Here is a 22,265-nt window from a genome sequence, read left to right as displayed (position 1 = left end):
TATGATAAATGCACTTGAAATTTAGGTTAAGGAAGATTGATCCAATTTGCATTCTTTTCAACAACATCTGTGTACTAGTGGTTCAGAGGATGTCCCTGGTTATGTCTGATGGGCCAATTACACTTAGTAACAGACAAGCATACATACAGCATCATCATGAATGGAAGTAGACAGAGCTTATATGGGCCTGAAAGTATACAAATAACAGCTAGTATGCTCTAATTTTTTAAAGGCATGTCTCTAATAATTGCGACATACCATCATAATGGTTTAAGCCGTAAAAGCAATGCCTACGTTAACAGCACCACCCAATGGGCACAACTGCTCATTACAGCTAATAATGTCAATTCAATTGCATGTCAAAAGTAGCGTAACTGCATAGTTACTGTATTCTTGCTGTATTTGGCATTTGGTATTTATTTTATAGTATTTACGTAACTAACTGAGGAATTTATCATTATGAGTGCTTCCTCAAATATATGGCCACTCTCATGTTCCAATGCAATAATAAGAAAGAAAATAAGAAAATAACTTTATAAAAGTCTTTATTTTCTAGTTTTTTTTTGTCTTAATTCAAAAACACAACGATATAAAAAGGCTTAATTCCATACACACTTCTTTGTTCTACTGGTCCTAATGTTCCTCACTTGATTAAAGAAGAAACATTACTTCCCCATGTCAACCCACGCAAAGAAGTTACATCGAGCTTCGGGATTGGAGGCATGTCCCTGTGGTCGGGCACAAACGAAAAACTGTCTGCCCAAATTAGGTCCTTCCTTCTTGACGGTGCGCAGTACACTAGTCTCTCTGTGGACCTTGCATGGGGGGGCTGGCGGAGGCCCATGAAGAACGGACTTCCAGAACCCCAGCGAAGCTCCCTTTGGCCCTTTAGGAGCCACTGTGGATTCTGCAATCCGCTGTTCGGCCTTGGTTTCTCTCGGCGTCTCCCCGGTACTCTCCTCTAGAGGGTGGCTGGAGGTGTGCATCATGGAGGAGTCACAGACACCGTTGACCACTTTGGTGTGGTTGAATTGGACCATTTGTGATTTTTGTGACCGGGGAAGTGGGTTTGGGTCAGCCGTGCTGGATGCTTCTGATGCCTTCAGCATTGGCGCTCCACTCGAAGCCTTGGGTTTGAAGAAGGCGAGCAGGCTGCCCTGTGGCGGTCGCAGCTTGGCTGAAGTCTTGGTCACGTTGCTCTTCTTCCCTTTCGGGGTCCCAGACCCCGGTGCCAAAGGCCTTTTCTTTCCCAAACTGCTCTTCGCTGCTCCTAGCGGCTTTAAGTTCTCCCGCTTCTCCCCGGCCTCCTGAGAACTGGGTAGCGAATCCCTGGACTCAGTACTCATGGACTTCGGGTCCACCTTCACCAGAAAGTGAGAGAGTTTCTGCTGCTTGCCTGCAAACTCTGGCAGGTAGCGGGTGCAGAGAGCAGGAAGCTTGGGGCTGGCCAAAAGTGTGCAGCAGAGTTTCGCCCACACGGGGCAGTGGTCTGAGCCTTCCACCTCTGGCAGGATGTCCGCTGCTGTGAACTGCTCTTTGGCCAGCTGGACGTCGGCCAATATATAGTCAATGCGAGTGCCGTAATTGGTCTGCCGGGCCCCGGTGAGCGTGTTCCAACAGGTGAAGGCGTGTGTGCGCTCCGGATGGAAATAACGGAAGGTATCGATGAATTTCCCGCCGGTGTTGAGGGCGTCATCTGTGGATGATCCCTCGTTCTCTCTTCCCGACTCGCTTTTACTTTCAGCGCTTAAAAAAACGTTCAGCCATTTTCTTCCAGGGTTCTCATCAAAGTTATCCTGGGTGACAAAAAAATTTGATCAAATTGATAGGAATTGGGCAGTTTTATTTCTTACACATCAATGCGAGCTTCGGGAAATCTTCGAGGTAACAATCGTCCACAATTCTAGTTCTTCACTTACAAGGTCACTGGGGTCACAGTGGTCAATGGTTCTGTGAGATGTGTTCACATCTCCTAAGATGATGACATGGCTGCAGGTAAGGTAAAGAAAGAAAACATGACCTTTAGTCTGAGCTTCACAAGTGAAAACACAGATACTAATGACAAGCCTAGAATGTCACCTTCCAGCCTTCAATATGGCTTCAGCCCGACTCTGAAGCAACTTGTAGAACTGCAATTTGAACTGTTTACGTTCCGGCTTCTCAGGATCAGCACGTGGGCAGTAAACATTCAAGACAGTAACCTTCTGTATCTGGTTTTTGCACCTGGGAAAAGAAGATAGAGAAGATAATAGCGATAGAGAGAAATGCAATCAAAGACTCCTTTTCTTTTTAGCTTTCACCACAAATGTGCTGAGGCAAGCCTCCAAGAGCACATCGGCATATCTCACATATATCGATGCTGTGTAATAACAGCTCGTCCTTCATTATCCAGAAGTTGCAACTCGTCATCACAGAACTCCATAGGGTCCCCGTAACATCCAACGGCCCCTTCATGGTTCGTCAGCAAACCAGTGAGACCTTCCTCAGCAGCAAACGGAGCAACAGAGTCTTTGCAGTAAGTAGCAACCCCTGTATGCATGATGGCATAATTCACGATTATTATTTTTTTACTACCAGTTACATGCAGATAGATGGTGGTCAATTGTGGTAAATGTGTTTAAATGTTATTAACCTGAATAGCCACTGCGCCCACGACTGAAGCTGAAATAAGAGTTGTAGCCCTCAACAACAGCGGTTCTTTCATCAAGTAGGTCTCCTGTGCAGAGTTATTTTAAGAGACAGTAAGAGGCAGGCGGTATTTATTTTGGCATGGACTACTGTCACGTTGTTGACCTTCCATCTTCAACTTACTTGTCACTTTAGTTTCTTGCAGACAGATTATATCTGCGTCCAATGATTGGAGGGCTTTCTTGATCCCGCCTTTGTAAGCTCGTATCCCATTGATATTCCAAGTGACGATCTTCATTGTGCATCAAGTACAGTAATAACGTTTACATGTTACCGTTAAGTTCTTTATAATACACCCACGCCCAACTCCGTCCAGGTGCAAACAGTACACGGAAGTAAACCGGAAGTCCTAACAAAGACGAGCGGAAATCCAATACGTGAACGATATTAAAAAGTATTATACAATACCTAAATATCATATTTATACGAAAACAAAAATATTCAAATCAAAGGTTTAGAATTTTTAAATTCCTATAAATTGCGTTGGTGAAAACCAGGACGAATTCAAAGAGATTCCCATGAAGTGTCCCGGTGCCGTTGCTAGAGGGAGCAGTCGCTCGGTTTCCGCGCGCTTTGACGCTCGAGCCCACCGGGGAACGGAGAACCGGGTGAGAACGAGAGACGCCTTGTTCTGGACTGGCCTGGTTTAGGCGCCGATGCTCAGGGGTCGTAACTGATTGACATTTCGTTTAACAAACACAACTCGCGGCATATTTGTGTTTGAGTGGATACGGTAGCTCCCCGGAACACGATCTACTGGTGAGTAGCCAACGGGGCTAATTGTGACCATCGGGATTAGCTTGCTTAACTGGATCCGGTGTTTCCAGGCGAGCTAACGCGTGAATAAACCATCTCGTCAGCGAATCATTGTTGTGCGTTATGTTGATCTGGACAACGGAGATGTTAGCCATACATTGGACAGAGCCGACCTAGAGTGTGTTGCTCAAATGGCTTCGGTGTATACTTTACTGAAGGCCAGAGATGTTCATGCTAGCAACCAGATGGGGTTTTAATAGCGCCGTTGTGGTGCTGGTTCGGACAGTCCGGTGTGTGTCCATCGTCGGTCAATGGGCGATCAGACACCGGGACTACGACCCCACCCCAGTCAGTGTAGTCGTGTGTGTCGAACTGTTTTTTTGCTCTTTGATAGTAATAATAATAATAAAAAAAGGTTAACTATTTATTACTAGTGCTCAAACCGCTGTCTGCGAAGCACCTGCACATTAACACATCATTCAATGCTAGCTAAGTATCCGCATTCTCTTTTAAACGTACGCTGGCCATTTATTTTATTTCAGATTAGGACATGCATCGACAAGTGACGTGCTTCTTCGCAACGGTTGATTTATTCAATGAGTATGTTTTATTTAACGCCGTGGCATTGAGAGCTAACCATTTGATCTTGCAGCTCCTGGGGACATGTGCAGCCCTGCTGCGGATAATGGTGCTCTGCTGCGACCCTGGACTAGCTATCAGGGTGGGAATGTGTATACTGCAGTTCACCTAAAGTCCTCTCTTTCTTCTCACTCCCAGCGTGTCGTGATGAAAGCTACGAATTGAAGAGATCAATACAACCTTGGATCGACCAGAGGCTGGCCAGAAGAGAGAGATGCTGGAGGCTGACGTGGAGTCCTCGGGTACAGAGTTGGCTCTAGAGCTGCAGGCTGAAATGGAGATGGGGAGCGGGGATCTGAATGCGGAGGTGCTGCGGCTCTCCCTGGAGCTCCAGGAGGCCACGGATCAGAAGCTGCAGGCGGCCCGCTATGGCCTGGTGGTGCTGGAGGAAAGCTCTGCCCTAAAGACCAAGCACAGGCAGCTGGAGGAAGAGCATGAGGCACTCAGACAGGAGCTACAGCAGCTCAAAGAGGTAGGATGAGTCAGACTCGGCCATTACACCACATATTTTATATGTAATACGTTGGTTGTAATGTACTTAATTATTTATTAAAGACTCAAATGGCTTTGGAGAGAACTCATGTTTCAGCATTCTGTAATCAATATGTGTTATGATGAATTGAGAATCTTTGGAATTTACACTGGTGGTTTGCCCTTTAGGATATACTAATTTACTAAATAGATATTGTTCTAAACTATGCATTTTTTCACAATTGCATAGCTTACATTATCATTAAATTCCTTGATTATATCTGCCTATTAACCGCTTATTATAAGTTACAAATACTTGTATGAAATAAGTAATACTAAGGACCATAATGTTGCGACTAGTATAAGCAAGTTTAATATCAATCTCCTGTTCTACATAACTCTTCAAATCATGTATTCCATTTGGAGACACTTTCATACAAAGGGACTTGCAAGTGAAGTTGAGAATAATCAAAGCGTATAAAAAATGAAACATGATCTTTGTTTTATAAAACAAGCACAAGTAAGTGCAGGACACACGCAGGATTCATAGTAAGGTTTAGTTCAGTTGTTTTCAGTGCTCATGAGGTCAACCATCCCGACAATAGCATGTGATATTTAGTCACTGGAGATGGGCTTGCATGTTTGTTCAAAACAGAAGAATGCTCTTCTTTTTATTGTATTGTAATGGAAAAAATTGAATCAAAACAATCACATGCATAGATGATGTGAATACCAAGAGTTGTAATCTGAGTAGGGATATTCCATTGAATGGTTTTTCTCCTTACTGTGTGACTATGGTTCAATCCTTATATATATCCTTATATAAAGGTCTTTCACACATGAACACATGCAACACACAACCGCAGATAAGCAGTATCAGACGTGTTTACACATAATGGAGATACTCTGTATACTTTGGGTGGGGGGGGGGGGGGCGCCTGAGTAGAGCGTGTAGAGCGTGACGCAAAAAGTATACACCAGAAGTCGCAGTGTTTGGTTTCCAACACATCAAAGTTCACGGGTGAGGCTACCAACTCCATAATGCTGACTCTTTTGCAGTGACATCAATACTGCACTCATATAGACATATACACAATGTCAACAGAAGAGTGGAAAGCAGAAACAGGAACACAAAATACAGGCGAGAATAGGGATGGTAACCGATGACCGTTTGACTGATGGTTGACCGTATCAACGTTAACCGATCAATCTAGTCGCTTGTCTGCTAAAAAAAAATTTGGGGTCAGTGTGGACTGTGGACTGTATGTTGGTTTCACTTCACACAAAAAAATGATCAGATGGACGGACACCGCGTCTCTAGCCCACTGTTTAATTTCTCCTCTAGTCTTCATTATTCCCGCATGCGAGCGGCGGAGAATATGATCTCTAAATTATTATGGACAGTAGACTAAACGCTATAAGCCTACAGTTAGTCATCTCATTCCAAGATCTTTTTGTGTGAAGTGAAAATAATTATCCCTTACATTCAATTTTTCCGTCTCCTCCAAACTAAACAAGTGGCGTCTCTTCGGAGCTGTCATTTTCTTAAATGGGCCGCGGCAATGTTTCAAATGAGCTCCTAACTCTGCCCTCTTCCGATTGGCCCCGCTCTCTACACACGGTCAACTTACAGTAAGCATGCCTCGTGTTTCAATTCAAACACAGGTCGTGCCGCGGTTAAAGCCACTGCCTCTCACTCGGAGAGTGTGTTTGTGTGAGTCTGAGGCAGAACGGGAGAGAGATAAGCAGAGTTACGAAATAGCAGGCGGCTGGAGCGGCTCGAAATGGCTGGCGTTTTAAATGGCACATTTTAATCTGATCGGTTAACCGGTATTAACCGGTTAATGAGGCTCAGTGGTCGGTCAAGAATATTTTACAGTTTCGCCATCCTTAGGCGAGAAGAGAATAGTATGAAGCAGCTCCGTGCTGCCGCTTTCGCACCAGTTGCCTGATAGAAACGCCATCAACACTCGCTCGTTGTGAACTCTCCGGTTCTCCGGACTTTACACAAGGGGCCTGGCTTGGTAAACTCTGGAGGGGCGGATTCTGAGAATGTCCGGCTTACAGTGCATGTGTGAAAGGCCTAAAAATGTACCAGCCAAGCAGGAATTATTAGACTAGTGGTGACGATGACTAAAACATCCATCATTTGATCTCAATTCAGAATGTTGCAACTATTCATTCCAGGTCAGTTCTGATTGGATTGAAATTCCAATATACCAACTCTGGAGGCTACCAACTTCATAATGCTGACTCTTTTGCGGTGACATCAATACTGCACTCATATAGACATATCCACAATGTCAACAGAAGAGTGGAAAGCAGAAAGGAACACAAAATACAGGCGAGAAGAGAATAGTACGAAGCAGCACCGTGCTGCCGGTTTCGCGCCAGGTGCCTGATAGAAACGCCATCAACATTCGCTCGTTGTGAACTCTCCGGTTCTCTGGACTTTACACGAGGGGCCTGGCTTGGTAAACTCTGGAGGGGCGGATTCTGAGAATGTCCGGCTTACACTGCATGTGTGAAAGGCCTAATAATGTACCAGCCAAGCAGGAATTATTAGACTAGTGGTGACAATGACTAAAACATCCATCATTTGATCTCAATTTAGAAGGTTGCAACTATTCATTCCAGGTCAGTTCTGATTGGATTGAAATTCCAAGACATAGAATCCTGTGTAATTGCATGTTGAATTTTAGCACGATCACTGCCCATGTAACATCTTATGTAACAAATGTCCAGTAAAGCTAAAGGGAATTGGGTTGAAGGATTTTCTAATAATTCACATCGTACACATACACCCATTTATTTTGGCAGGTAAGCAAATATTCCAAGAATTTCATAATGCACATTGAAACATGGTTGTATAAGCCTTGGCGACCTAATGCTCAGGGGAACACATTTAGTCATATGTTCATTTTACTTATCTCCTTATATAGTGCAGCTCTTCCCTCTGCTGTTGTTGATGTGCACTGATGGATGCAGCGTTTTGAGTGCAACATGCCATCTGTAATGATGTGGGGGAGGACTCTTGAGTCTAAACCTTTGCTGTTGGCATCAGACTAATTTAATCTACCAAATCAAATTTGGAAGAATTCTCTGCGTTTCTCATGGGTGTAGAAAACAAAGAATAAAGGCTGGTATTGTACTCTACAAGACTGGCTGAATTTGGTCCTGTTGTTATAACAATAACCAAATTGAAATGACGAGTTGTCATGCGTTACAGTATTCTTTGCATCATAAAATAGGATAACAAGGCGAGGTGTTCAACATTCTTTTTATACTGGAATGTGATTTATCTAAAGGTCTCACATTTCCCTTTGGTTTTTCCCACCGCTGTATAGGCCTTCGCAGACTCTGTCAGCAGTCAGAAGCGCGCAGCTGCAGATGGAGAGTGCCGGGAGGAGAATCTCATGCAGGAGACGGCTACTAAGGAGGCTGCCATGGCAACCCGCCTGGAGGAGGTCCAGGCGGAATTGAAGCAGGCCCGTCTGGCTTTGGGTAATGCCCATGCTGAAATCGATCGGATCGGGGGGCTCGCTGGACATCTGAAGAAGGTTTGGCTGCTCATCATCATCATATTATCCCATTGCACCAAATCTTATATTGACACATATCCACATGCTCTTTACCAAACATGGGACTGGGACTAATTCCCTGTCAAATAAAAATGAACTGGAGGCTTATATTCTAATATATTCGACATGGATAGTCCACTGTAAAAAAAAATCCAATGCACTCAAACTATATACACTTTCTTCTATGGTTTCTGCGTTCTGCTGCCTTGCTCATGGACTGTGTTTTCCAGGAGTCTGAGTGTCTGGAGGCGGAGAAGGACCGCCTGCGGGACGAGATGAAGGAGTACAAGGTGCGCGAGCTGAGGCAGCTGCAGGACAGCTGCGAGCTGGAGGAGGAGAACATCTCTCTACAGAAACAGGTGTCCGTGCTCAAGGAGAACCAGGTGAGGACGAGACATTCTAGCTGAGCCCCCTGGTCCACATCCTAACCCTGCTTTAAATGTGTTTTCATGATTAACTGTTTAAGGAAGAGATCCATTACACTCTTGTCAAAATAGATTTTAATGTTGTAGATTGGTGCTAGGAGATCTTGCAGATGGCATAGTGCTCTAAATGGCTGAATTTCATATGACATGTTAAACAACCTGGTGCTCATTGTGACTTAATTATTTAACTGTTGATAAATTCTTCCCTTAGGAAAGGGGGTTCCTTGCTCTTCAGGGCCTAGGGTAAATAGGGTGTGGCCTGTGAAGCCCTTTGAGACTGCTGTGCATATCAATAATATGTACTTGACTTGGCTTGAATACGATTCATACACATCAATTAAATAATCTTACATAGCAAAACATGTTGTCTATAATACTGTATCAAGAAAGTACAAAGGAATTCCTAAGACTTCTCTCTATTTTTCTGGGTGAGATGCCAAGGCGGGGCGAGAGCTTGAGAAACTGGTATTGATTTGTCGCTGAGGGTTTGGGACCGCTGATTGCAAACTAATCTTGTCTGGAGGCTGTATTGGAGGCTCTCATCTCTCTCAGGCCTTATCAACACAATTCTGAAAACATTATTTCCCACTCCATTTTCACAAATATTCCTCCCCACACCAATTGTATTTTCTCCATCATGCAATAAGACAAAAACACTTTCTGTTGAAATGTAGGCCAGGGCCTCGATGCACGCTTATTTGAATACATTGTTTTCCGACTCTCTAACCACATTACAACACATTCTGCGTATGCATGTTGTCACTATAGCTGTGTTTGAAACTTTTGACACTACGCTGAACATTTCTAAACGTCATTTGCGTCAGTAAATGCGCCGGGTATTTGTGCGACGCAGGCAGATGCGGCCACATCATGTAAACAAACCGGGCACTCACGAGGAAGGCTGGAGGTTGTATTGATGTTGAATGTTACATTTCCTTGATCAAGGTTTTTTAAATTAATTTTGAATGTTACATTTTCAGGGTTCATTTTCATGTTAAATCCCAAATAAATTGTTGGCATTTCTAAACGAAAGCCGGAGACTCCATCATTAAATGGAGTCTCCGGCTTTCTTTTTTGCGGTTATTCAGCTTCTTCTTCTCCTCCGGAAAAACACGACCGCATTGCATTGTGGTATACGGGAGTAATGTGGGGAACATCGAATGTTCACTCAAATTTGGGGTATTTTAATTATAATTTAATTTAATTAACCACTGAGAATTCGAACATCACTACAAAATGGCGAGCATCCTATATAGTGCACTATATCCGTGATAGGGAACGATTTCGAACACGGCTTATGACACAGCACCGTACCAGCTGATTGCACTAATTACCAAGGCTTCAACCAGCGATAGCAATCTACAAGGGAGTCCACCAGCTGTCGTAATTAGCTGTAATTAAAACCTTCCGCCGGTTGGGAGGTGGTGCGCTGGTGGTAGGAGGCAATCATCTGCCATGGAGAGTAGCTGCAGATAACAGATAAACAGATCACTCTCAAAGTGTGTACACTTGAGAAGCATAGGAGCGTGACCCACTCCATTGTTCTTCTATACGGAAAAGGGAGCTGGGATTTCTGGGGGGGCAGGGGCTATGAGCCTTGCATCGCATCCTGCAGAGGGGACTCCCTCCGGAGTTAAAATCTTTGACTCCGCCACGCGCCAAACAATAGATGTACAGTTCAAAAGCACAACGTTTTAATCCCTTTCTAATTGTGTCTGTTTTCTCGGGAACACTCGGCCTGACTTAGCGACGTGCTCACGGTGTCTTACGGCGTCTGAAGCGAGCGCACCTTAACCGGGTTCTTTGTCCTATTTAAAGACCATAAGACCTTAACCCATGGCTGCTCTGTGTCCCGGGGGCCCTGGTCGCCATGGCGCCGCAGGTGGAGTTTGAGGCGGTGAAGCTGGAGCTGACCCAGAAGGACGAGGAGCAGGAGGACCTGCGGGGGCAGCTGGACGAGGCGGCGCGCCTCAAGGAGATCGCGGAGCGGCAGCTGGATGAGGCCCTGGAGGCCCTGAAGGAGGAGCGGGAGCAGAAGAACAACCTGAGGAGGGAGCTCTCGGCCCTCTCCCTCAACCCCTTCGACTCGGTGGGCAACCTGGAGCTCCACCTGGACCAGCTGGACGAGAGCCAGGAGGAGGGCCCGGGGGGCCGGGGAGGCGAGGGAGAGGACCAGGACAGCGGCTTTAACAACGGCCCTGGCTCCGCTCCCGATTCTGCTAACCCTCACTCGGGCGGCTCCAAGACCAACGGCCTCATCCAGCGCTACTCCACGCCGCGCAGCAGCGACGTCTTCCTCCGCGCGCCCACGTCCGGCCTGGTGTCCGACCTGCTCAGTGAGCTGCACTTCTCAGACAGCCAGAAGCTCAAGCAGCAGCTCCTACAGGTACAGGGCGTCGACGCGGCGGCACTGTCGCACGTTGGGGACTGTCGTACCTGTGGCGCAGCGCTATGACATAATGAATGTCCCTCCCCGTCAGGACAACCTCAGCTACACGCAGTTTATACAGAAGGTTTCTCCCTCAGAGGCAAAACACATGACAATAACCATACTCACAATATGTATCAGTTGGATGAATATATTATAATATAGAACACTGAATATTTATAAAGAGATAGATAAAGATATAGATCTACTTATAGATAGTTAAACATATGCATAGATAGAAGGTAGAGAGATGGATAGATATTCTGCTTTCTAAAACGGTTGACAACCCTTTATACCACACATAGTAATAGATCTATATTATAATTCTTAAATGTAAGGAAACCCTTCACCCATTCTATGGTATAGTGATTTGAGGGTGTCAGACAGATCAGTTAGCCACACTTTACCTGACATTATATCTGCTGCTTCCTGTTTCCAACCACATCCTCAATCTGTCACTAGCACATTCTGCCTCCCTGTAATATATGAGGCTGCCACCTCCTCAAGGCCCATAAAACCACAATGCACCTCCGATCCATTTGGCCACTCACTACGCCCTGCGCCGGCTTTCTTAATTGTGTTTTCTTGAGGGTACTTAAGAAAAGGAAGATGTTGACCATTGTCCCTGCTCTAGTTTGTAAAGGAGATATATTATTCATGATGCACTCTGCACCAGCACAGGGGAGGGGGTTGGGTTCAGCTGCTTCTGCCCAGCAGATGTTCTGAGCTCCAGAATGGGGGCAGTAAACCAATCTATAAATAGTGCATCCATGATTCATGACAGACGCATGTGAAATGTTTGGGTCGGGTGTGTTTCTTTGCTCTGGGCGATGGTCACTAAAAGGCTTAAATGGTCATTGGGCTTTTTGGGCTTTGACGATTTAACTAAAAGTCGCATTTACATCAACATTTATTTAAACAGAGAAGTGAGTCCCAGGACTCCTCTTCAATGAGGCCCTGTGGACAGACAATATGGAACAGTATCAATACAATAAATATGATGAATAAGAATGAATAAATGAACAATAATATAAATATATGAACTAATGTTCTGTCTGTGCGTGGCCCAGGTGGAGCGAGAGAAGGCCACGCTGGTCAGCACCATCGAGGAGCTCCAGATGCAGCTGGTCATGTCCAAGCAGGCGTTCAGCCAGCAGGAGGACAAGGTGGGCTCGCTGACCCAGCAGCTGGAGGTCATCCACGGGGGTCAGCAGGGCGGACAGAAAGCCGGCGGCGGGGACAACGAGGCGGAGAACGGCGGCGGCGGCGGCGACTACGACTACGAGCTGGACGTCAAGAGCACGGAGGTGCTGGAGGCCCGCATGCGCGCCGCCCAGGAGGAGCTGCTGCTGCTGCGGGAGGAGCTGACGCAGGCCGGGGCACGCTACACCAGCCTGGAGCAGCGCTGCAAGCAGGAGAAGGACCGCTGGCGGGCGGAGGCCCAGGAGCTGGCCGACAAGATCCGACAGTGCATCAAGTCGAGCCGGCAAGACCAGGAGCGCATCAGCGAGCTGGAGAAGGAGATCGGCGCCACACGCAAGGTGGCCATCGACTCTGAGGGCCACCTGAGCGTGGCGCAGGAGGAGCTGCTGGCCTTCTCCGAGGAGCTGTCCAACCTCTACCACCACATCTGCGTGTGCAACAACCTGACGCCCAAACGGGTCACCCTAGACTATTACCGCGACGGCGCCCGGGCCAACGGCGGCGGGGGCAGCGGGCGGCGGGTGCACCACCCCACCCCGGCCCAGCAGGCGCAGAGAAAGCAGCGCTCCAGCGACCTCTTCGGCTCCAAGGCCGCGGCCCTGCAGTTCATGGGGGAGGTGGACAGCTCGGGGTCCAGCGCGGACCCGGCCAGCTGCCCTGGGACCCCCTCACTGGACTTCAGGGACCCCTCCAACGTCCGCAACCTGATGGCGGTCATCAGGTGCCAGGTCAAACACCTCCGGGTAAGAGGCTCTTCTCAGAGACGGCGTTAACCACACGGTTCCACGGCCACCATTGGTTGTTTTGCTTATCGTCTTAAAAGGGAAAGGGGAGTGTCTTATGCCAACCTCGAACAATCAAAAGTATTTAGGTGGGGAGGACTTCTATTGTTGTCTAAAAGTACAGTGAAACATGTCGGAGGGGTCCTGTGGCTTCGGATCGCAGAATTCATTGTCATGATTACTATTGCGTTTTTTAAGTTTCATTGGAGGTAGGCATCAATTCTTTCTTTGATGGTTCGGCCATTGATAGGCTACGCTAAGTTGCAACGCTAGCAGAAACCAGGAAAAACTGTGCATAAGGCACAGTAGCTTGGCCAACCCTCTGACAAAACCACAGACGCTGGGTGATGGAAAACGCATCACTACCTGTGCGCAGGGAAAGCTGCCACAGATACCCAGTTGGTAACATTCATTATTATATACAAGGGCTTCCATCATTGGAACATAAGCTTGATTAAAATTGTGTAACCTCATTTGACAGCAGAGAATTAAGACAATTATTTACAGGAAAATCTTCCAAATGATTACCTTAACTGACACTGGCAGTTTATCGTCTATTTTATTGTGTCTTTTGATCATTTGATATGGACATTAAGAGACTGTTGGATACAATAGCACTTTTTACCCAAAAAGAACATCCTCTTATCTTTTATAACAAAGCCTTAGCCACGTAAACCCTTGGCAGCGCTGTGTTTTTCCTGAACAAGCTCCGCTCGAGCCCTGGGGAAAGTCCTCCTCCTCCCTGGTACCAGCCCCCCTCTTATAATCCTCATTAAAGACTGTTTCTAGCCCCTGACCACAACCAACCCTCCTGTGCAGGCCTGTACACCAAGCTATGTGTGCGGATTAGAGATGGAGCGCTTCATGTAAAGAATGTATGTATGTATTGTAAGGTTTGCCATTAGCCAAAAGGCAAGTACAGAAAAAACCTTCAAATACAGTTATTGGTAGGTCACCAGTTTTGCGCCGTTATTACGGTGACCAGTGTAAACAAACGTACGATGTGTAGACGCAGTCTCGGCAGTCTTAAAGACTGACGTTTTCTACTGGTTTTTCAATTGGTGGAACCCTAACATATTTGGTGGAACCCATTTTTTCGATGCTTTGTCGCAATATTGGTAAGCAATACACAGTTTAATCAGACACCAATCATTATCGGCCGATATACGCCCCAAACATGTGATCGGCTGAGCAACTTGAATTATGCAGATTTCTGCAGCCGATCACGTGACTCAAAAACGATTGTGTAGTAGATGCGCGGTCTTTAGGTTCAGTTACTGAGAAAGTAATGTCAACCCGCTTTAACATATTTAATCCTGTTGCTGGCCCCCTGGTCTGAGCTCGTGAGTGAAGCCATTGACGGCACTCCTTTCATAACGGGACGTCACAAATAGTCAGTTGGTTATGCGAATACAGTACAGGCTTCCTTTGCATACTGTTCATTAATGTGTAGTTCTGGTTAAATGTATTCATCCCAATGATACATTTCCAATTTGTTTCTGTGTGTGCAAAACTCTCTAAATCACTCCTAATAAATATTAAATGTAACCAATAGTCTATCGCCGCCTTGGTTGACTCCTTAAAGGGGACATATTATGAAAACAACACTTTTCCTGGGATTTGGGGTGTTGTTTTGGGTGTCTGGTGCTCCCACACACATACAAACTTTGAAAAAAGTCTGTACATGATTTTTTGAGTGAGAAATGCATTTCTGAAAGTACCCGGCCTACCAAATGAGCGAGTCAGTTTCGGCGCCCCCTCCTAGTTAGGAAGGGGGCACAGTTGAATATTACCTCCCACTACCCCAATCCCCTCCAATCATAGCTACGATTTTGTGGACCAGCGGACGAGCAGCTCCGGCGGGGGGGAACTCGGTGGCAGCTCAGCTCCGGGAGTACAGTCCCTTTCTCTGCCGGACTGCCGCTGAGCTCCCGGAGGTCACCCGCCGGAGAAGGCGGAAAGCTTCGACGGCAGTTCAGCTCCCGGAGTACACCGCCGGAGCTGCCGGACTGCCGCCGAAGTTTTGGCGGCGGCCGGACAGCTTCAACAGCGGCCGTACTGCGGATAGCGTTTTTTCCTAAAAGCTATTTCCAACAAACAGCTTCAAAACAAAGTTTTCTGGAACTCAAATACTATGGTTACTTGTTGGGAAAACACCATAATATGTCTCCTTTAAAATCATAGCACACGAGACCTTCAGCCTGTAAAGATATAGCCTGTGAGCAACGCGGTTGTATATCTGGATAAAAGGCTTGTGCCACACAGGCAGCTAAAAGTAGGCTACATATATAAGCATCTCTCATGTAGTTTACACTCAAAGGTTACCCACCGCACCCTCTTCATAAACGATCCAGACTATTTAGGCTCTGTACACATACAGTAGAGTGGCCGGTTGCTACTACCTTATAGTATTTACATTAATTAGCTTTTACTATATGGTAGTTTAGCTTTTCAACTGGGTGCAAATTTTTCCTTGGTCTTGAGGCTTCTTTGCCAACATTTTGCTCCCATTTCTTGAACAAAGAACATCCAGCAAAGAGTGATCCTGTAAGGATCGGCCATTGTACATATTTACACACCCTAATGAACATATTCAAAAACTAAACAAAATGACAACAGTCGGTCAATGATAATGATAATGATTGGAGCGGTTTAGTCCCGACAGTTGGGCTCCGTAATCACTGTGACTCCCCCTGTCCCCAGGTGGCGGTGGACCTGTGTCGCCAGCGCGGCGCCCTTCCCTGCTCGGCGTTCGGCAACAGCGGGGAGTGCGAGCGCGACGCAGAGACCCTGATGGAGGAGGTGCTCAAACTGAAGTCTCTGCTCAGCACCAAGAGGGAGCAGATCGCCACTCTGAGGACCGTGCTCAAGGCTAACAAGCAGGTAGGAAGACGGGAACAGGCAACCACAGCGAGACACCCAGGCTCAGTGTTTATAGCAACAGGCCACGCCTTGTCACGGCCTACCTTTTCATAGAGTTAGGTTCTGGGTAGGCCAATTGATTGTGGCATTATTTGCAAAAGTCAACAATGACATAATCATTCATTTAGAGCGTGCTCAGATGCTAACAACAACAGAGGCTTTGGCTTAGTGTGATGAAGCAGTCCTCCCACCCCCCTCCTGCCTTACTGTGACGCACCGCCTTCTGTCGTGATCCGCTCCTAACCCCCTCGACCAACATCACTTTCCCTTTTAAGGCGCACACGCAGACACGCACATAATAATCTGCCCGGACTGAGCCGAGTCACAGACCAGCCCTCCAGGTCTAGCAGAACGTCCGGCAGCCATGTCTTGCTGTTACCAAAACAAAAGCTGTTGGCTAACCTGAGTAAATCTATCCTAATAGACAATTCCGTGAGTTATTATGAAAACCAAAGGTCCCCGAATGAGCCAGGCATAGGCAGAAATAACTGCAGCCATCTGTTAGTGGCTGTATTTACATAATCCTCCCCGCTGTTTGTGTTTGACTTAAAAATAAACAGAAACAAGAGGGAAAGGGGAGCCAGCCCGTTGACTGGGTCTGTAACGGAATGTGTGCGTGTGCCTGGCTCGTGTCTCCGTTTCAGACGGCAGAGTTGGCGCTGTCCAACCTGAAGACCAAGTATGAGACGGAGAAGGGCATGGTGTCGGAGACCATGGTGAAGCTGAGGAACGAGCTCAAGGCCCTGAAGGAGGACGCCGCCACTTTCTCCTCTCTGCGAGTCATGTTCGCCAGCCGGTAAGCCCCCCCCCCCGTTTTGTTCTGCACAGAGGCTAATGCGACGTACGTGCTCCCATAAGATACTGCGCATGGCTTAGGGAGGTGGGCCAGGGGCCGCGGGCCAGGAAATGCTTTTGTTGGAAATTCTTTCTAGGAAATGATTTTGTCCTAACAACGGATATCACACTAACCACGCATATCACATTGAAGCTTCAAGGGGAAAGCCTAGTGATCATTTTTGTCCGTGACATTAAATTGTGTACTTTTTATTTATTTGTTGCTTTACCGAATTCCTCCTCTGTTGACTCTCGGCTTATGTCCTCGTTGTCTAGCATCGAGGCCGTTGTCACGGCACATCTTTTGCGACCGGTGTCCTCTTAAAGGCTTAGCGTGGTGCTGAGGCGCGGGGCGCACAGCCTCCCCAGGGCCTCACCTGGAGCTTAAGCCCCACATGCTGTGCCCTGTGCTTGCAGGGAAACGGAAACACGCTGCAGTCAGGCTTTGTCACCTGAAGCCTGGACATGGTTAATGTAAGCGAGGTGGGAGAGGGTAGAAGTGTGTGTTTGTGTGCGTGCGTGCGTGCGTGCGTGCGTGCGTGTGTGTGCACATGCGTTGCCTGCCTGGGCACACCGTTCACAACCCTTTCTTCACTAACCTGAGAGCAGCTCCTGTCTCTCACCAGGCAGTAGGGCATGTCGCTTGCAGGACTAACGGGGTTCCTCCTGTGTGGTGTGCATGTGGAAAAGGTGGTGGAAGAGAATCTGGTCATTCTCGTATTTTTCTCCTTTTTCCTCTTTTGCTTTTATTTCTTGGGTATGAGGCTGTCCTGTAGAAAATGCATCGTTTTCTATTTAGTTTGATTGATTCTGTTTTACCGTCCCAATCACACGTGCGCGCGAGGTGTCTCTGGACTAGGGGCATGGGAAGACAGTCATGGTAAGCCGTCTGGTCCCGGTCTCTCCAGACGGATATGAGCTGGCCTTTGATTATCTTTAAGAAGGATTGGAGCGCAGAGTGAGGTCAAGGGCCTAGATTCTGCGTGGAGGAGGACCGAAGATTACTGGGCTCCACGTGAGCCTCTCTTAGCAAGCAAGACTGACTGCAGTGCCCTCATCTGGGCAGTCGGGGCAACTGCGTGTGTCGACAGAGGAAAGAAGACCCAACGACATTTGACTTCCCTTGCTCACTTAGTTCTTTGTCGTTTGACTTCCCTTTTCAATGTGCCAAAAAGGATGACAAATCTGTTCATTATTTATTTGACACCGAAATGATAAATCAACACCATATACAGCTGAAAACGTTGATGTGATCTAATGCTAACTCACTAATATTTCATCAAGTTGCAAGTCTGTAAACGGCTTGCACGGCATTCAAATTCTGGAAGATTAAAGGGTCATAATAATAGCAGTATGGAATAATCCTATGCTCTTCATGCCATTTCTCTTTAAACTCCTTCCTGACTCCGTCAGAAATGGTTCTTCCTCTTCCCGCTGGTTTCTAGCCCTCTTCTGTTTCTCTCTCTTTCACACGGTCCTCGCTGGGTTTAACTTCTAGTCCGGCTCCGGTTCCGGTTCCTCACGTATACAAAAGTTGTGTGTGTGTGTGTGTGTGTGTGTGTGTGTGCGTGGGTGTGAGCGCTTCTCTGTCCCCCTGCTTTAATGTGGTTTTGTGTGTGTTTGTGCATGCGACCACTCCCCGTCGCGTCCCCCTCGTGCCTCCCAGGTGTGACCAGTACGTCACCCAGCTGGACGAGATGCAGCGGCAGCTGGCGGCGGCCGAGGACGAGAAGAAGACCCTCAACACGCTGCTGCGCATGGCCATCCAGCAGAAGCTGGCCCTCACCCAGCGGCTGGAAGACCTGGAGGCCCCCCGCTCGCCCAACAGCCTCAACAGCAGCCCGCGCCGCTCCCGGGCCAAGGAGCTCGCCACCAAGTCGGGGCGCGCCAGCCGCAGCCCCAGGAACAGCCCGGCGCGGCCCCCCGTGAGGAACAGCCCGCGCGCCAGCCCCGTGTTCGGCAGCAGCGCGGCCAACACGGCCACCAGCCAGCTCCGCGCCATCACCCGCAGCCTCCACACCAGCCCAGTAAGAACCCCCCTCCCTCTCTGCCCCGCCCCCCTCCCGCGGGACGCCACGTTCATTAGGAGCCGTAGCGTCAGCGACGTCTTTAGCGCGTCGGGCTGCCGCGGTGCCCGCGGTGATGGCGGTCTGAGCCGGGGGGGCTCAGCCAGCTCCCTGGACGGGGACTTCCTGGTGAAGACGTACGTCCGTGACACCAGGCAGGGTAACCCGGGCCGCAGGGGCTCAGCGCCCCCCCGCCAGGACACCTTTATCACAACCCGCGTTGTGGCCTCTTGTCGCCCCGCCACCGCGCCCAGGTCCTCCGTCGTAGCGCCGCCCGTAGCAAAGCTAACCTCTTCTACTAAATCCCTGCATTTCTGTCCCGCTAACGCACGCGACCTGCATGCTAATGGCTCACCGCAGCTATCCAAACCCCTGTTGAGGGCCAACCTAGATGTGTCTGTCAGGAGGAAACAGCACCTGGTCACGAGGTCGTTCTCGGCCCAGGAGGAGTGTGCCAGCGCCAACACGTCCTGTGCTGGCGAGGCGCTGTATCCCCGGTGTGAGTCTAGACCCACCGCACCCCCTGCCTCCTCCTGCACTGACGCTTATCCGTCTGAGAAGAGCAGACTTTCAGGGGTCGTACGAGAGGCCAGGCGCGGCTCTGCCTCGACTAGTAGGGCTGCCGAGGAGCTTGTGGATCCGGTCAGTAAGGGCGCAGCAGGTAAAGCCCCGCCCAAACCAGGAAGAGCTCGAAGCTCTCACTGTAAATCGTCCCGCAGGCGATAGAACGATTGGCGAGTTTTTGCAACTCAAGCTTACTAATATAACTAATATTGGAGATCGGAATTAACTGCTATTGGAATTAATCACATTTTGGTAATAGAAACACAAGTATAAATGTGATTTATGATGATACCAAATGTTAAGTGTTTTAACATCATAGTAACCTGTTCATTGTTTCAATATATCAAATATATTTAAAAGAAAAAGAAAATAAAAGTATATACACAAAAATATATCAAACAATAAATTAAAAGTGGTATTTCATTTCTAAAATTCATCATAATCTCCTTTTGATTTAATATATATGTATGTGAAGTTACAAACGTGTTTTCTCCCCTCCCTCCTGTCTTTCTCGACGTCCTCAACTAAAACGGTTCTCGTGTCTTGTGTCTGTCCTAACTCTTGTCCGTAGCGCTGACACAGCTCTCATCACTCCACCACCCGACTCCTCCATAAGGAGACCCCGTCTTCATGTTGACCCGACCCAACCTCTCCTCCCTCGGCCACCACCCCGACACCGAGACCTCCTGTCCACCACCACCACCACCACCTCCCTCCTGACCCCCAACCGTCACATTCCCCTCCAGACAACACCAGACCATCTGGATCCAACAAGCTGAAACTAAAACCATCTTGTCATCCATCCATGCCTTCTGTGTCTCCCTCTCCGCCCGGAGCAGAGCGCCCCTGCGTGCATGCAGCCCGGCCCCCGCAGTAGGGCGGGGGGGACCTGCTGCTCCCCACCTGGCTCCGTGGTGTCTTAAATGTCGCCACATAACCTCCCGTCCCATCGTCTTGTGTTTTTAAAGATTGTGTGCTGTGAAGAAGTTCCATTGACAGTATTTATTCTAGGCCGAATCTTTCCAATACGATGTTTAGTTTCCACAAGTATTTTTCCACATGGCTTCGTCCCGTCCCAAATGTACCGTGTTTTAAAGTGATGTATATGCAAGGCTGTGACCTGTTGCCCTAAAACATCCAGAAACCTTTTGCCTTTAGTGTGGCCTTCTCTGATTAGGCCTCTCGGTTATCCATTTAGTGGTGCTGACCCTCACAACTACTATGGTTTAGACTCTGTAGCTTTCTAATAATAGCATACACAAATGTCTACTGCTTGCAATAGTCTTGTGGCCCATCCATCTTCAGAATCCTCTTCTGTATCACGGACCCTGATACAAAGGTGTCATAGTGTGATATCCATTTCAGACCCTCTGGCTTTGACCGATCAGCTACAGCAACCTTTAGAGTTCAGCGAACAGATCACTTCACTGGGGAGTATGATGCAGCCATTTTGCTACCGCCTCAGGTCAAACACAAATTAATCAGTCACCGTGATTTGAAGATATGATTGGATCAACATCCAGTTTACGTTGCCAGCTATGCAGACGTGTCAGGACGGTTATTGTTTATTCTCATTTGTTCAGATTAGAGTGAGCTGTTACTAGGTTACTTATTTTCTTGCGGTAAAGTTCCAGTACATTCTTAAAGCAATTTGTCTACAAAAAAAAACCTTTAACCAACATATCTAAGGGACATATCTATGTGATTCAAACAAAATATACAGGATTGATGTAATTGTGCTTTCAGATTCCCCATTGGCCTGATTACCATAACATAGATAGCCCAGTGTGTCTTAGTAACACAAGGATGACAACACATTGGTATGAGTCAACATCCTGTTGATACTGACTCCATGCACAGTTGAATTCATACATTTGGCACATACAGGTTCCTTCATTCAATTTAACCCATTTAATTAATGGCTTCTTAGAGGCATGATTGGAAACCTTATAGATGCAAATATGGTTTCCTATTTAGATGCTTACTTACAAGAGTAAAGTTTAAGATCTCCACAGGTTATAACATTCTTTGCAACTTCACTCACATCTGACGGTCAAATTAAAATGCTGAGATTTGTAATCCATCCCAGGACTGAAATGTGGATCAGATACTGATCTCCGGTATCAGAAGCAATGTGATGTGGATCTTAAGGATTATCTTGTGAATAGTGGACCTTGTGGGAAGAATCAAGCTTAAGAATCACGTTTAAAATTGAAAAATCAATGTAAGAAGGAAATATATTTTCAATTGATGTCGATTATTAGTGAATTAGAAGAAACCGCGTCCTGCTGATTTTTTATAAATCAAAAATTTGAGTGCCTTGTTTTTTTTTGCTGGCCTCTTTATCTTGGACTGCTGTCACCTTTTGTAAAGAATGGCTATCACGCAAACACTGTAGAAATTATTTTTCTTTTTAATTAGCAAATTTATTTGTTTGCTTTTGAGGTAAAAAGGTGGCCAGTCAGCACTGATTAAGGTGATACTTGATTTCGGTAGAATATTTTTATTATGTATATGCACACACCTTGTATGATGATACGAGTACACATTAGTACTGTACTGAGTCCCTCAAGGTCCTTTAACCAACTACTGTTTTTAGTTGGTAATATTATATGGTTTATGAAGGATGTAAATATGCAACAATTTAAAATATTCTACCAAAAATAAATATCGGAGTAGAATTTTCAATGGAATCCTGTTACTGCTTATCAATTCTTGTTGCGAATGTGAATAATTTATGTAGTTGTATACATTTTCAATTGACATCTGTATTTATGTTTTGTGTAAATTGTTGCAATGTCATTCACATGCATCATCCTTGTAAACCACTTGTCTTGAAAAAATAAAATACTGTTCATGTAAGCTTCCTCTTTATGTATTGTTGTATTAAGGACATTTAGATAGAA

General features: G+C 47.0%; 2 protein-coding genes across 3 annotated transcripts; one reads left to right on the top strand and one right to left on the bottom strand.

Annotated features, from left to right (window-relative positions):
- Positions 1-603: 603 nt before the first annotated feature.
- apex2 (APEX nuclease (apurinic/apyrimidinic endonuclease) 2) lies at positions 604-2,999 on the bottom strand. The gene is made up of 6 exons (XM_079741232.1): positions 2,812-2,999; positions 2,633-2,716; positions 2,349-2,529; positions 2,080-2,223; positions 1,920-1,989; positions 604-1,796 (listed from the first exon to the last, which is right to left on the bottom strand). The coding sequence occupies exons 1-6, from the start codon at positions 2,924-2,926 to the stop codon at positions 666-668; spliced, it is 1,725 nt and encodes a 574-aa protein (XP_079597358.1). The 5' UTR covers positions 2,927-2,999; the 3' UTR covers positions 604-665.
- Positions 3,000-3,274: 275 nt separating this feature from the next.
- Positions 3,275-22,191, top strand: LOC307079115 (protein bicaudal D homolog 2). 2 transcript variants are annotated; one of them, XM_079741214.1, is made up of 11 exons: positions 3,275-3,447; positions 4,222-4,555; positions 7,902-8,114; positions 8,366-8,518; positions 10,443-10,946; positions 12,059-12,934; positions 15,677-15,856; positions 16,540-16,691; positions 17,147-17,203; positions 18,396-18,756; positions 19,931-22,191. In XM_079741214.1, exons 2-11 carry the CDS (start codon positions 4,298-4,300, stop codon positions 19,934-19,936), a joined length of 2,760 nt encoding a protein of 919 aa, XP_079597340.1. In that variant the 5' UTR covers positions 3,275-3,447; positions 4,222-4,297; the 3' UTR covers positions 19,937-22,191. The 2 variants fall into 2 exon arrangements, with proteins under 2 accessions (XP_079597340.1, XP_079597341.1); XM_079741215.1 differs by lacking the exon at positions 17,147-17,203.
- Positions 22,192-22,265: the final 74 nt, after the last annotated feature.

Source organism: Pollachius pollachius (assembly GCF_949987615.1).
Source record: "Pollachius pollachius genome assembly, chromosome: 8".
Lineage (NCBI taxonomy): Eukaryota > Metazoa > Chordata > Actinopteri > Gadiformes > Gadidae > Pollachius > Pollachius pollachius.
Note: the sequence above shows the minus strand (reverse complement) of the source record. Positions and strands in the feature narration are given on the sequence as shown.

Excerpts from the sequence above, each read along its gene's own strand:
- apex2 (XM_079741232.1), bottom strand. The coding sequence starts at position 2,926 with ATGAAGATCGTCACTTGGAATATCAATGGGATACGAGCTTACAAAGGC. Across the intron at positions 2,717-2,811 it reads GCAAGAAACTAAAGTGACAA|GAGACCTACTTGATGAAAGA; the intron begins GTAAGTTGAAGA and ends AACTCTGCACAG. Across the intron at positions 1,797-1,919 it reads ACTGTGACCCCAGTGACCTT|GATAACTTTGATGAGAACCC; the intron begins GTAAGTGAAGAA and ends TTTGTCACCCAG.
- LOC307079115 (XM_079741214.1), top strand. The coding sequence starts at position 4,298 with ATGCTGGAGGCTGACGTGGAGTCCTCGGGTACAGAGTTGGCTCTAGAG. Across the intron at positions 15,857-16,539 it reads TGCTCAAGGCTAACAAGCAG|ACGGCAGAGTTGGCGCTGTC; the intron begins GTAGGAAGACGG and ends TCTCCGTTTCAG. Across the intron at positions 16,692-17,146 it reads CGAGTCATGTTCGCCAGCCG|GGAAACGGAAACACGCTGCA; the intron begins GTAAGCCCCCCC and ends CTGTGCTTGCAG.